The following is a 15,361-nucleotide window of genomic DNA, read 5'->3' as shown; positions in this document are numbered from 1 at the left end:
CCTTCTGGAAGTTGTTGAGAGTCTATACAAGAGGAGTGGCGTGATTACACCAGAATTTTGAATATCTGATGGCAGAGGGTTGGAGGGAACTAGAGACAACAGATAGTAGGACCGATCTGGGGCTTCGTGTAGCAGCCCAGGCAAACCATGCAAGAGACAGGAATTTTAAAAGTACCAGTGGGAACAGACACTGAGGGAGAGTCTGGAGAGTGTTCTGAGGTCAGTGGGCCAGGGCAGTGGTTGCTGTGATATTGGAGGGGAAATGCGGATCTACTCTAACTCCTATTTCTGGTTGGGGCTATTCAGTGATGCCGTGTACTGAAGGGATGAGGAGAAAGAGCACATGCTGGGGAAAAGGGAATGCTCTCCAGTTAGAATACGCTAACCCAGAGGGGTCCTGGAGACTCCCAGGTAGGAATGCCAAGGAAGCATCGAGAGTCCGGGTTCAGGCTCAGGAGGACAGAATGGGCCCCCGGTCTCAAGAACTGTAGATGTAGGGATAACTAAGCTGCAGGAGTCGTTCACAAAGAAAGAGAAACAGCCCCAGGGAGAGGCCTGGCAGCACTGACATCAAGAGCCAGTAGGAGAAATCTGGAGAGAACTCAGGGTTGACTAAATTTAAAACACCACACCACATACCCAACCATGACACCATGCAACCTGCTGAAAAGCACTTTTCCAGCCCCTTTCTCTCCTATCTATGATAGACAAGATCGGGGCGGAAGAAGCTGCCCTATCTTGACTTCTCTCCATCCAATCCAGGAAACGAGTTGGACCTGAGTTATTGCTAAGGATGGAAAAGCTGTACTGTTCTTTGTGCCAATACGGTTAGCAGTCTTTTTGCAACCATGTAATTTGCTTCAGTTGAGCTAAAGGTCTATACTGATGGTTGTCTCCTGATGCTAAACCAGTATTTATAAAAATGCAATATTCATTGATAACTGAGGGAAGGGTTATTCCCCCATCTGTAAGGAGATGGAGATGAGTGGATTGTGGAGCCTATATTCAAGGTGCAGAGCAGTAAATAAACAGGGAGGGGCACCCACTTCGGAAACAAAAACTCTGGGTTACCACGACCCTGAGTCACTATAGCATTCTACGGTAAAACAAAGAAACACAGCCCAGCACTGAACCCCCACTGAACCCCAGGGACGAGGGCATATCGAATGCTGCTCTCCTCTCCGCTGCCATAAACTTGGAGCCAGTAAGCAGGCAGCCTGTTTTCCAGACTGTCTCAGATCACTGTGTAGGTGCAGTAGGTCCAGGTGATGGCAATCCAGCGACAGGAAGGGCTATAAAAGAATAACTGCTTCCCTCACACATTTTGGCTCTAGTGAGTTCTCAGGCTTTATAGCAAAAGAATAAATGTCAGGTGGCTCTTTGGGGGGTCGGTTTCATGACTGCCGTTGTCAAGGTACTTTGGGAGGAATGCCTTCAAAGGTGATTGACATGGATATGCCACATCAGTCCCTCTGGGCTCTGAACTTTGCCATCTAAATATCAGTGACATGAGAACCGTGGTCCAACTCTATAGTTTATATAAAAGATTAGCTCCAAGTGAACATCAGCAAAATATGTGTGCATACAGAGAATATTCTTATATGCCCGGACGGAAATGGTTAAGAAAAGATTTATGAAACAAGACTGATTCCTAGTGTTGTAAAACTTTGTAGGGGCACAGACAGCTGTCTGAACGTTGGGTCTATAAAACTCAGACTCCTAAATAAATAGAGAGTGACAGAGCCCCAATGGCTGATAGCATTTCCACCTCCCACACTTCACAGTCCACTAGAGTAAGGGTGTCTCTGGTGATAAGAAATTTGCTACATCTTCTCCAAATATCATTCAGAGCATCTTCAGTAATCTGCACACCTCTCTGAGTTCAACCTTTTCCTGTGAGTGATGAAGGTTAAAATGGCAACAACCTAGATGAGAAAATTTTTGGCAGAAAAATTAGCCTTTGACAGTCCATGTTTTTTCAAATCACTGGTGAATTACTATGGTGACACAGCAAAGATCAAAAGATAGGACCAGGGCGCCTGGGTGGCTCAGTCATTAAGCGTCTGCCTTCGGCTCAGGTCATGATCCCAGGGTCCTGGGATCGAGCCCCATGTCGGGCTCCCTGCTCGGCAGGAAGCCTGCTTCTCCCTCTCCCACTCCCCCTACTTGTGTTTCCTCTCTCACTGTGTCTCCCTCGGTTAAATAAATAAATAAAATCTTTAAAAAAAAAAAAAAAGAAAAGGGCCAGAATTCAGTTGAACCATCCTACGGAGTAGGCCACCATTAAGATGCTTCCTCCCCTTGGAACTGGTCTGCTAAATCCACAAGACATGGATTTTCACCGTCTTCCTGGTGACCACCAATGGAAGACACGGCTGTTGCTAAGACAATGACGTGGAAAGGAGCTAATATTATGGAGCACTTGACATGCGTGGGCACTATTCTCAGAGCTTTATATGTGTACTATGTCAGATAATCCTCACAACAAACCTATAAATGGTTATAATTATTATCCCCATTTTACAGTTAAGGAAACGAAGGCAAAGAGAGTCAAGCAACTTGCCCAGGGTGATAGCACTTGTGAAAACAGCTGTGATTAAGCTCAGGCAGTCTGATTCCAGTGCCTGTGGTCTTAGCCTCTCTGTACTGTCCATGCAACAGACAATACTAATTAACTCACTCATTAATTTGTCTGTGAATATTTACAGAGCACTTGCAATTCACAGCCACTGCGCTGGGTGTCAGGGATGTAACAGAGAGTCAAGCAGACACAGTCACTGCCTTGTGGAGCTTATGCTGAATATTCACATTAATCGAGTAATCACACAAATGAGTATAAAATGACAACTCTGACAGCCGCTACAGAGGACGGGCACGCAGTGCTATGATACTTATAATCCAGGGATGGGAACTGCTGAAAGACCAAGGAAGACCTTCCCAAGGCAATGAAAATGAAACTGAAATCTGAAGGATGAGAGTTAAGTAGGCAAGGAGAAAGGAAGCTCCGTCAAGGCAGAGGCTCGGAAGCTGGTGGGCATAAGCGACTGAAAGTAGCTGAGGCTGAAACTCCAGAAGGAAGGGCACTGAGCAAAAGAAGGCTGTGGAGGGAAGGACCAGACCCGGCAGGGTCACATGGGCCATGGGAAGACTTTGGGCCTGTGCCCAAGAGCAAGGGAAAGCCACTGGAGAGGGCTGGCAGGGGATAGGACAAAATCAAATGTGTATTTTGAAAAGATGCTTCTAGCTCCAATATGGAAAGAGACTGGAGGAGGCAGAATGGATATGGGATGACCAGTGAGGAAGTCAACTGAGGGTCCAAGGAGGAGACTATGAGCAGGGCGAGGGTAGTGGTGGTCAGGGGTGATGAGGATGCTGAGGATGATGATGATGATGACGACAATGGAGTGGAAGCTGAGAGGTACTTGGGAGGCAAAAACCAGCAAGTGATGGACAGGGCAGAGTCGAGCGAAGAGGAAGGAAGATGACTCCAAAGAGCCCTGGCTCATGCAACCAAGTGGACAGTGGTTTCGCTCACAGAAATAGGGAACTCTGAGAAAGACTAGGTATGTGGGGAGGCATGTGAGTCTGATTTTGGACCTAGTGAACTGGAGGTTCCTTTGAGATATTCAATAGGAAATATGAAGGCCTGGGAATGTCAGAGAAAAGGTCTGAAAAGAGATCAAAAAGTAAGAGTTATTGTCATATGGGTAACAAATGAAGCCATGACACAGGTAAGACAGCCCAGAGAGGGGAGAGATGAGGGCCTAGAAGCAAATGTGGAGAAACTCCAACACCAAACCAAAGCTGGCTAATGGACACCCTATGATGTAAACAGAGACAAAACAGCCAGAAAACAGGAGGAAAACCAGGAGAGTACGGGGTTGTGGATGTGCATAAAGAAACTATTTCAGGAAGAAAGAGCAGAGCTAAATGCTGCGAGGAGGTCAAACATGTTGACGACTTAAAAATGTCAGCTGGATAGATCCACAAGGAGATTTTCTGTAACCAGCACCGGAGCTGTTTGGATAGACTGATGGCAGTGGCAGCCAGACTGCAGGGGTCCAAGTAGCGAAGGGGGAATGGGGAAATGCAGAAAGTCACTACTATGACAATTCTTGTGAGAAGTGTGCTTATACGGAGAGAAGAGAGACAGAACACCAGGTGGATAGGGAAGAGCTGTGATGTCTCTGTTCTCATTAAAAAAACAAAACAAAACAAAACAAAAAAAACCCAAAAAAACAAAATAAGGGCGCCTGGGTGGCTCAGTCAGTTAAGTGCCTGAGTCTTGATTAGGCTCAGGTCATGATCTCAGGGTTGTAAGATCGAACCCCACATTGGGCTCTGCACTCAGAGGGGTCTGTTTGGGGTTCTCCCTCTCCCACTCCCTTTGCCCCTTCGCTCTGTGCTCTCTGTCTTAAATAAATAAATAAATTTTTAAAAAAAATTTTTTTTTTAAGATTTTATTTATTTATTCATGAGAGACAGAGAGAGAGAGAGAGAGGCAGAGGGAGAAGCAGGCTCCCAAGGAGCAGGGAGCCCGATGTGGGATTCGATCCCAGGACCCTGGGATCATGACCTGAGCCGGAGGCAGACGCTTAACCATCTGAGCCACCCAGGCGCCCATAAATAAGTATTTTTTAAAAAACCCATAAACCTCGAGTGTGTTTAAAAACCAAGGGCAGGTCGCCTGGGTGGCTCAGTCGGTTAAACATCTGCCTTCGGCTCAGGTCATGATCCGAGGGTTCTGGGAGCTCCCTCTCCCCCTACTCATTCTCAATCTCTCTCTCTCTCAAATAAATAAATAAAATCTTTAAAAAACAAAAACCAATGGACAGGATCCAGGGAGGAGAGAGAGATTATTGAGGTATAAGACTAAGAGAACGTTACCTGGAACATAATATACTCATCACTTCCTAGCCGTTGCCTTTCTGGAACAGAGATATACTACTTGATGTGGTCAAGATAAGAAGATGACCACCTTCTGAAATAGTAACACAATGTCCTCATAAGGCCATCCTTTGTGGCAGATGACTTCTGGAGATAGTGTATAAATGATTTCAACCTACCATGTACTCTACTGAATCTCCTCAGCACCCAATTTAAAATATAGGGCAATTAGGGTATTCTATAGATATGGATGCTACAGAATCAGTGTAAACGGGGGACTAAGAAGGCCATCAAAAATTCATAATTGCAATGGAGATGCCACAAAATAATCTTGGGCCTCAAAGAATGCCCTTAGCATCTGCATTCACTACCACTTGACTGAGTTTTTAGGGAATATGCAGGTACTGAACAAAAGATGACAGGATTACACGTACAATGACATAACTGGGGAGAGAAGCTGGTCCTTGAGACATTCTAAGAAGGTCTGTGATCCACACAAATACTGACAACATAGTAACTCCCATAAAAACAGTAAGTATTTCCTTTGACAAAACCACCTTCAGTGAATTATACCGTATGAATACATAGTAAGCAAGCAGCATGTCAGCACCGCAGTTGGGTCCCAGTACCTGGGGTAGTAAGCTACCCCAGGACGCTTACTGCTAAGCAGGAAAAAAGGAATTATTCTCTAAGTACAAAACTTGGAATGCACCAGGATCTCTCCAGCAGGAGTGGCACATCTGGGTGCTCGGCTTGGATAGCAGCTGAAGTATTTCATTCGTAGGCTACCTGTCATCACTGTAGAACATGACCCTCACCATTTGGGTTCAGTCCCTATAGGCTCATTACAACCCACAGTAATAAACAACTCATCTAAAACATCTCGTTACTTTAAAGGCTCAAATTCTCTTTAAAAAAAAATCTTTTTAGCAATGGCTAGATGCATGGAATAACACAAGCTTCCAATTGATTGGTGACCATCCTAGGGCAATTCCTTGTGGTTGGGCTGTCTTGGTTGTATGAAAAAAATTAACTTGGTATCATAAGAAGAAAATGTGATTAAAGGTCAGGGAAATCCCAGCTCTGCCACCACTCTCTTAACGTGTGACCTATCAATATATCGCTTAATCTAAGGGAGGGTAGCATTAGCTGTAGAAGGATGAAGGTCTCTTTCAATTCTAATATTTTCTTATCTCCCCCTAGGGGATTTTGAACCATCTTCTTTTAATATCTTTGGATACCTCTTCCTGAAGGCATCATACTGCATATTCACCAAAATGTTTCCTAATCAACTGTTAGAACACTGTTAGGGAAACACTGTACATACAATATTATGAAGTATCCCGAGTTGAACAGTGTCTTCTCAAAATGCATGGCCACCTAGAACCTCAGAATGTGACCTTATTTGGAGCGAAGTTCTTTACAGTTGTAATTAGTTAAGATGAGATCATACCGGATTAGGGTGAGCTCTGAATCCAATGACTGGTGTCCTTTTAAGAAGGCCATGTGTAAACACGGAGACACAGAGAGGAAGGGGACATGAAGACGGAGGCAGGGATTGGAGTGACACATCTGGAGACAAGGAATGCCCAGCAACCACCAGAAGCTTGGAAAAAACAAAGAAGGATTCTCTCCTAGAGCCTCCAGAAGGAGCCCTGTCGACACCCTCATTTTGGACGCTAGTCTCTAGTACTGGGGGAAAACAAATTCTGTTGTTTTAAGCCACTCGGTTTGTAGTACTTTGTTAGAACGGAAAGTAATATACCAGGTATTGATATGCTGCAACTGGTAACGCCTCATCTTGCTCTCGTGGTAACACGAGATAAGATATTACAACTCCTCAGACCTTCTGAATAGGATAAAACACTTGGGGAGTTCAAGATCCTGGTTTCAGATGGTAAAAACAGCTCTGATGATTCTTTGGTTTCCTTCTAGTGGATGCTAGGGATTGTATTTTCAAAAAGGTAATCTCTCCTCTTACTTGAAAAAGTAATATCCTCTCTCACAGAAACTACATACCTCTCCCTTAAAGCTATCAGCCTTCTGGAAGGGGGACACTTTTTGCCTTCCTGCTGCAACCAGACTCTTTGTCTGAGTGACTCCTGTGACCTATGATACAGATTCGCCATCTATGAGATCCTGCCAAGGCATATACCCCTGGGAATTCCATCATGTGAAGCAGTTTCAGAACACACCACCTAAGGAATAACTAGTGGGGACCACAGAGCGATGCTCTTGTAAAGCTGTTAATTTAATCTGTAAAACAGGAATCTCTAAATAATAGGAAATGATGTAAGAAGGCATATTCCTTCAACAATCCCAAAAGTTCAACGGATTTCTAGTCTAAGTGAAAAAAGAGGCAATGAGAGACTTATTCACAGCATCGTTTTGGGTCCCACAAAGTTATATTTCTGCTTCGGTTTCTTAGTTGTTTGCTTAGTGAATCTCTGGTTTATGGATTTCAAGAAGCAGAGTATGGACATCAAATTCTTCCATATGCCCAAACTAGTCATGTAAACAAGAATCGCTCACATGTGTCAACTGAGGAGAGCAATTTACCTTTGCTGGCTAAGTGCCTGACTTTGGCATTAGCATCCCGATGACATAAATTGAAACACCTTTCTTCCCTCACTCAACGTTTTACAAAGCATCTACAGTGGTCCAAGAACTCTGCCAGGATACAGACTGAAGCAGACATGGTCTCTGCCTTCAGGCAGTTCACAGTCTCGTGAAGGAGACAGTCCCACAAACAAATGAGGCAACATGCCCAAGAATACTCAGGAAATAGAGATATAATTGCCTACTGGGCAAGAACAACAGGCAGGGAATGGAAACCCTTTAGCGGGAAATCTTTATGGACAAAGAAGTGGCTCCTGGATGGCAGCATGGGTGAGGAGAAAGCCCAAGCTCCACAGGCACCCAGAGTTCCCAGCTCTGCTTCCTGGCTAAGTAAGCTGGAGAAGGCACATGAACTCTCCAAGCCTTAGTGTCCTTCTCTGAGAAATGTTGAGTGATGCCACCTACATCATAGGATTCCTGTGACGCTGGAATGAGGTGATAGATATGAAACAGAGTGTCTAGGACACAGTGCATGCTCAATAAGTATTTAGTTCTCTTTCCTTTTTCATTCCCCTGGACAACTATGTGAACTAACAGCAATATATACTACAGGAACATAATCACCGCAAGAACTATGAAAACAACAGCAACAAATCCATACATGGTCAGTATCGTTTATTTTTACATAATAGTCATTATCCTGAATGCTAACCATTATATAGATCAATCTTTTCTTCTCATCAATTTACCATAAACACATATATGAAACAATCTTCAGAGAACAGAGATTTATCATTCTGGGGCTTTGTTCAAAAAAATAAATCTTCAATGAGTATACATTTATCCGGCAAGATTTCAAAAAAACTTCGGCTCACTAACAGTTTCGATGAAGCAGAAAATCTATATATCTATATAGATTAGCATCTATACATCTCTATGACTAAGCCGTTATTTAGTAGACTCGGTAAAAATTAGTTTAAGGAAGTTCTTTTGTTTCTGCGTGGACATTTCCTCACCAATTATCCTCTCTGAATACCTTAGAAAGTCTTCCAGTGGTGCTGGAGGGAGATGTTCCCTGTTGGGGATCCAGCTCCTTCATATGCCAACTACTCATCCTGAGCCAGGACCCCAGCCACCTTGTATATTTTATACTCCACTTCTCAAATTGGTTCATTTCTCTCCAAACACTTCTTGCCCTCTCTTACCACCATGCTTTCTTCCCCTATGCCATTCATCTTGCCTGAAATACCTTACCTTCCCATCTTCAGCCAACAAAATCCTAGCCCATCTTCTAAACCCAGCTCACAGCCTGTCTCCACGGAGCTGACCCGGGCCATTACCTCCCATGCTCTCCTGACCTCACTGTCCCGTCAGCATCACATTCACTGGTGTACTGCTGCTGGGGCTGTTATTTTTTTTACTCTTTGTTACTTATTTTACAATTTCACACTCCCTTTTCCCCCCAGCTGAATAAGCTTTCTGAGACCAGGAGCCACATGTTAGAATTGAGCATACTCTTTTGCACACTGTTGATATTTAGATTTATTCGTCGGTTGGCTAGAATACATGAGGTATTGTGATAGGAAATTTCAAAGTCCTGGAGCACCTGGGTGGCTCAGTCAGTTAAGCATCTGCCTTCGGCTCAAGTCATGATCCCGGGGTCCTGGGATTGGGCCCTGCATCTGGCTCCCTGCTCAGTGGGGAGTCTGCTTCTCCCTCTCCCTCTGCCTCTTCCCTCTGCTCATGCTCTCTTTCAAATAAATAATAAATAAATCTTTAATAAATAAATAACAATTAAAAAAAAGAAAATTTCGAAGTCCTTCATCAGCATGAATAGCAGTTTGCACAATATGAGTGACTTCTTTTGACATCACAACAGATGACATTTCTGAAAGCTCAAGATGAATAGATGAATTAAACTATTGGCATACTGTTTTCCCCTGCAGAAGGTATTTCATTGTGACAAATATTTTGAATGGCAACAGAATTATACAAATAAACTATCTCAGAATTCAAGCAGGTACTTATTACAGCCAGCTATATTAAATAATAATAGTGTTTGTATTTTAGTCAACAACTTAAATTTAACAAATTATTCACTGAGTCCCTAATTTGTACAAGGAACCATACTAAGATCCACTGGGAGAAGAGATGAATAAAAAACCAGCCAAGGGCGCCTGGGTGGCTCAGTTGGTTAAGCAACTGCCTTCGGCTCAGGTCATGATCCTGGAGTCACAGGATCGAGTCCCGCATCGGGCTCCCTGCTCAGCGAGGAGCCTGCTTCTCCCTCTGACCCTCCCCCTCTCATGTACTCTCTCTCATTCTCACTCTCTCAAATAAATAAATAAATCTTTAAAAAAAAAAATAACAACAACAACAAAAAACCCAGCCAAGTCCTCAACACTCAACACTTTAACTGAGGAGACAGACTTAAAAAATTTTTTACAAAACAAGTTAAATGAGCAATAAAATATAGCTAACCTGAGTAATATGTGTGATTCATTTCAACTGGTAGGGCTTAGGAACCATCCGTCAAAACAAAACAAAACCACAAAAAGGGACAAGATGACATTGGAACAAGGCATTGAGAGATAACTGGAACTCTGTAGACCAAGACGGCAGAAGGAGGATCGGGGTTATAAGATTAGCAAGAGCAAAATGTACAGACATGAACACACACCCTCACCCATTCTAGCTTCTCTCAGTAGGTGATCTAACCTGCTACTTCATGAGAAATTGAAAAGGTCATTCCTCTCCTGCATCTCACAACTGCCTCTGCCTTTCGCTCTATCTCAACAGTTTCCCCATTCTTCCCTAAAGCTAAATTCTCCCAGTTGTTCAGGACCCTCCTGCTGCTTGTCTAATGTCTCATCTTGTTGCAGCGCTCACCCTCCCTCTCCTTCCTTTTGCAGACAAGTTTTTGAAAGCATGGTCTGTACTGGTTGTCTCTACTTCATCTCTAATTCATTTCAGTTACATAAGGTTAACTGCCTCTTGAATCTTTTTTATTCAGTAGAATAAAGAGAAACAAGGATTTACTTTCTGATTTCCTCCTCTCTTTGTTTTTTTTTTTTTTAAGATTTTATTTATTTATTTGAGACAGAGAGAATGAGAGAGACATAGAGCACATGAGAGGGGGGAGGGTCAGAGGGAGAAGCAGGCTCCCCGCCGAGCAGGGAGCCCGATGCGGGACTCGATCCCGGGACTCCAGGATCATGACCTGAGCCGAAGGCAGTCGCTTAACCAACTGAGCCACCCAGGTGCCCCCTCTCTTTGTTTTAAAATAAGTTAACCAAAAAAAAAAAAAAGTTAACCAGTTATTTCTTTTTAAAATTTATTTGCTATATTCAGGAAACAGAGAATGAATAGTCTCTGCATAGGATTTGTCACGTCTGGAAAGTGAACAGCCGAGACTCTGCGTAAGTGTTTCTAACCCCACTGAGAACGCTGAACCTTAAACAAGCCCTTCTTTCCATGTGCCTTTCCTAACTCAGCTCTTTACAGTTCTTCAGATGAGAAGAGACAGTGTATACAATTCATCCTCTTTGACAATATAAAACAGGTCCTTTTAAGGAAATTATGTTACACGAGCTAGGTCCTTAATCTTTTCTAGGAGATCAGGGTAAGGTAAGGCTTGGTACAGCCACACTGTACTGATACACCTGCAGAAGCATCCCAAGCTAACCCCCTTGATTTATGTTCTGCTTCTCTGGCAGTTTCATTTACTAAAGGAATAATAGCTATGATGGTCTCTCCTCTTATATACGATAAATAGCCAGAACCCTCCATAACTTACTTTGTTCACCTTTCTTTCCTTCAAAGCCAAATTTATCAGCACCCATTAACCACCTACACCGATTTCAAAAAATGCAAAGACTCACCCATATGATATTTACACTTAAGTCTTTTCATGGACAGTGAGTGTTACGTATACGATTCCATGAACTGTTGGACAATATATAGATCTTAACTCATCTTTTCAGATTTCCTTTGCCATGAACTTCAGTTCACTGAACAATCTAGTTACCCCCCCTTCATCTCTTAAAAATAAATTTATCCCCCACACACTCTGCTTTTTAAATATAGCTCTCCTTAAAGCAGATAAAGATCTGTATCATTCACTTCTCTTCTGTCCTCCTACAGAACAGAGTTTACAGACCTCCCAACTACACTGGACATTACAGAAATTCCATAAATATTTATCAACAGGCAGATTTATATTTAATAATATTGTTAAAATTTCCGTAACGGTCACCAAATAAATGTTCTGACTAAAGACCAAATGGAAAATTTCAAGCCCACCTCTTCAGACCCCGTGTAAGACTCAGGTTAAGATTACAGATGGAAACCCACATTCCATATGTCTAAATATTTAAAAGTTATATATCAAGTTAAACTATTAAATAAAATATGGTCTCTTCCTCCAATCTTGACAAATATACCTTCAACCACCTGGGCGTACAGGAACGAATTTAGAACTTCTAGACTCCTTGAAGTTCCACAATATAGTACATGCAGGCTCTAAGCTGTTTGGGGTCAGGAAAATTCCAGTCAGGTACTCAGAATATGGGGGGTGGGTGTGTAAGGGCTGGGCACACCCCCTTAACCTCTTAGGTCCTTCTTTCCGTGGGGAAATGTGGCCAGAACAGGGTCCTCTAATTCACAGGTCCTCTAATTCACGGGCCTCTGTTGTTGGAACTGAAGGCAATACTGCATAATTTACCAAAATGGAGAATTTACCAGATCAGTCTTATTACACTCGGTTAATACAGTAGCTGAAACTAAATATATAAAAAAAGATTAAGTAGTAAAACCTGAAACTCCAATCCCCAATCACTTCAGTTCCCTCGAGATCTACAGTAAAAAAGAGCCTAATATTTATCTGACTCTACCCTACAGCCTAATGTAGATTCTGTGCTTTTTTTTTTTTTTTTTTTTTTACAAATTCATACAATTTACAGGACTCTCTTCACAGCTAGAGGGAGTTAAGACAAGAAGGAGCAGAAGAAGAGGGAAAGGAGGAAAACATCAAGTATTAGAGATCAGACATGCAGGTCTAAGAAGACATTTCCCTTGTGTTCTGTCACTTGTCTGAAGAAGCACATGACACCATGACTAACCATCTGATCACAGCCGTGAGTATCCCTGCTTGCTCTCACTAACACAGATTCATGTAGTCCGTTCACGGGCCTCATAAAGCTCCTATTCTAGCCACTGGGTCCATGGGAAGGCAAGCTGAACCTTGTCAATGTTTAAGCTGAGACTGATACCAGCTCTCTCTACACCTCACCATAATCTGCTGCCCTGCAATTTCCACTTCACTTAGCAAGAAAATTAATTTGTTAATTTGAGAAAAACTAATAAATAATTCTCATCCCAATACATACATACATACTCCACAGGAAGGGAAGTATTTCAACTGGAAATCTTATTTATGTGTACTTACTGAGATTGTACCATTGTCTAGACCTATGGACAGTCTTCTTGTTTCCGGGTTAAAAGACATGCATGAACATGGAGCTGAAAGAAATGAACATGTTGATGAAATTAACAAAATGATGATTCTCACTGATTCAGGAGTGACTAGCTAAAAGTGTGTGGCTATTTTTTCCCCACTATTTCCTGAAAAACAGTTCATTTAACACCCACTCACCAAAAAATAAAAACAGTAATCTTACAACCAACCCCTAGTTTTTCAGTTATCCTTTTAATGAATATAACAAGTAAGATATTCTCAAACTGGACTAGTTCCAAGGGGCTTGGTCTCAGCTGTTCTGTCAGAATGGAATCTAAATTTGCTTGACTAGATTAACAATATTTTGTGCTGTGTAATCCCTCTGTCCCCAATCTATCTCTTCCACTCAAATCCCATCTTTAATAGAAACAACCTATCTTTTCTCAACTAAGGAAAAAAATACAAAGAAAGATCTTGTAATTCCCTCCTCCCCCCAGGTACACACACTAGTATAAACATCTGTTTTTTGATGCAGAATTGATTCGGGGCATGTGGACTAACAGAAGTCTTTTACTCTCAGCACTGAAGGCTGCTAAGTGAAAAAGCCTGAGGATCTGTCTCAGTTTAAGGGGGAACCAACTGGACACAGAGCCAGGCTCTATGGAAAGAAATCAAGTCTGGGGAGGGCCTCCCTGTTCTGTGAAATTGGCTACTTAGCTGAGCCTAAGTAAACTAAGCATGCCTGGAAGCCAGTGTGGGCAAGAAGTGCTTGCTGAGCAGACCGCTTCCGGGTCCCTGCCTTCTCTATCTACACAGGCTCCCAAGAATGGAGCCTGCTGGCAATTTATGCTACACCAAAATTGTTGTTCTAAAAACACATCCAACACAGTTTTTAAATTTCTCCTCCACCTTCACAGTGGCCCTGTAGATGACAAACTGCTCATCAACATAATCATAATCAGCCTCAGATATCTTTACTCCTACTTTCCACGGTTATGATTAGATGTCTTACTCAAGGTCACGCAGGAAAAAAGAAGTTGGAGAAGGTTCAAAGACTTCATTCAAACACACAGTCCTATTTTGAAATACCCAAATTAGATTACCTCTAAACTATAAAAGAATTTCAAGTTCTACTAACAGAGCCACTTCATAAACAGATCACTTAGTAACATTTTTTTTTTTGTTCTCTATAAAAGGACCATGAACAACAAAAAAGATCTTCCAAACTGCATGAAGTATTTACTTTTTTCTAATTTTCAATCATGATATATTCAGAAAATGGAAACACAAAAAATAATCCCCCCCCCCCACTTCCACCAGTGCAGCAGAGTATCTTCACTCTGATCAGCCACAAAATTAAGCTGGATTCCCAAAAGTACACTGCTGCAAAAAGGAGTCAAATGATATTTAATGCTCTGCCCTAAGAAAGTCACTCTTTCTCGCCTGTGGCCCATCAACTATGTTGGCACAATTTCTAGGCAGGTGTTAAGATGCCTGTAACATGCGTTCAGAATTAAAATCTAATGATTTCATGGAAAATTATCATGTTAGCTGAAAAGAGCAAAAGAAAAAAATATATTGTGATTACAACTACATAAAGTTCATAGCCACCTAAAAACGTACATGGAGAAATGAAACTGTTTTTGTGTTCATGTGACAAGATCATTTCTATATTAATCTTATTATTTTGCTATTCCTGTTAAAAGTTTTAAGTATCTAAAGGTGTATATTAAGATATAAGCATGAGCATATGAAGCAAAACTTGACTGCAGCCCAAAGGGCTATAAACTAGTCAAGAATAACCTTATCACTTAGCTGCCTGCCTGACCATATAAAAGTTTTTTCTGTGTGATTTCCTCCAAAGTTCATATCTGGTTGTGTAATAGTTAGAAAACCCACTGATCTCTGAATGTGATTTAAATGACTGTTTTTACAACACTGCATCAGTTACCTTGACATCTACATTGCTATTTCTTTATTTCTGGATTTCTTCTCCCCTTTACTAAATTTCTTATTATTCTTTTAACAAAAATCTAGAATGCTTACTATGTTCCAGGCATGTGATATAATGATAGATAAGGAATTATAGCTGTCATCAAGGAATTTATAGATTTTGGCACCAACCATGTACAGGAACTGTAAGACTCATCCCAATGTCACCATTAAAGTCCAAATCACTTTATGTTTACAGTAAGAAACACCATCAGAATTCAAAAGGAAAAGACCTTTCCCAGAGAGTCCCATAAACAAAATAAATTTAGAAATCCTGTTGTTCTAGAACCCATATACTTGAACCCAAGATGGTTCTAGACAGGGGAATGCCAGAGCTAAAGAGCATTAGCTTCCAGGTGCCCCCAAAGACAAAACCGCCCCTCCATGGGGGCATTATTGGTAAAACACCAAGCAAACCTGGGTGTGTGTGTGTGTGTGTGTGTGTAGGGAAAGACTTCTGGTAGGTGA

General features: G+C 42.0%; 1 protein-coding gene across 1 annotated transcript in view; it reads right to left on the bottom strand.

The window, feature by feature from the left end:
* Window positions 1-15,361, bottom strand: part of WDFY2 (WD repeat and FYVE domain containing 2) — a 168,819-nt gene that overhangs the window by 69,132 nt on the left and 84,326 nt on the right. The window contains exon 3 of the mRNA XM_021678320.1: window positions 12,893-12,966. Coding sequence (XP_021533995.1) covers window positions 12,893-12,966 — 74 coding nt within the window. The remainder of the gene's footprint in view (window positions 1-12,892; window positions 12,967-15,361) is intronic.

Source organism: Neomonachus schauinslandi, chromosome 3, assembly GCF_002201575.2.
Source record: "Neomonachus schauinslandi chromosome 3, ASM220157v2, whole genome shotgun sequence".
Classification (NCBI taxonomy): Eukaryota; Metazoa; Chordata; class Mammalia; order Carnivora; family Phocidae; genus Neomonachus; species Neomonachus schauinslandi.
The sequence above is the reverse complement of the archived record's forward strand: the minus strand, read 5'-3'. Positions and strand labels throughout refer to the sequence as shown.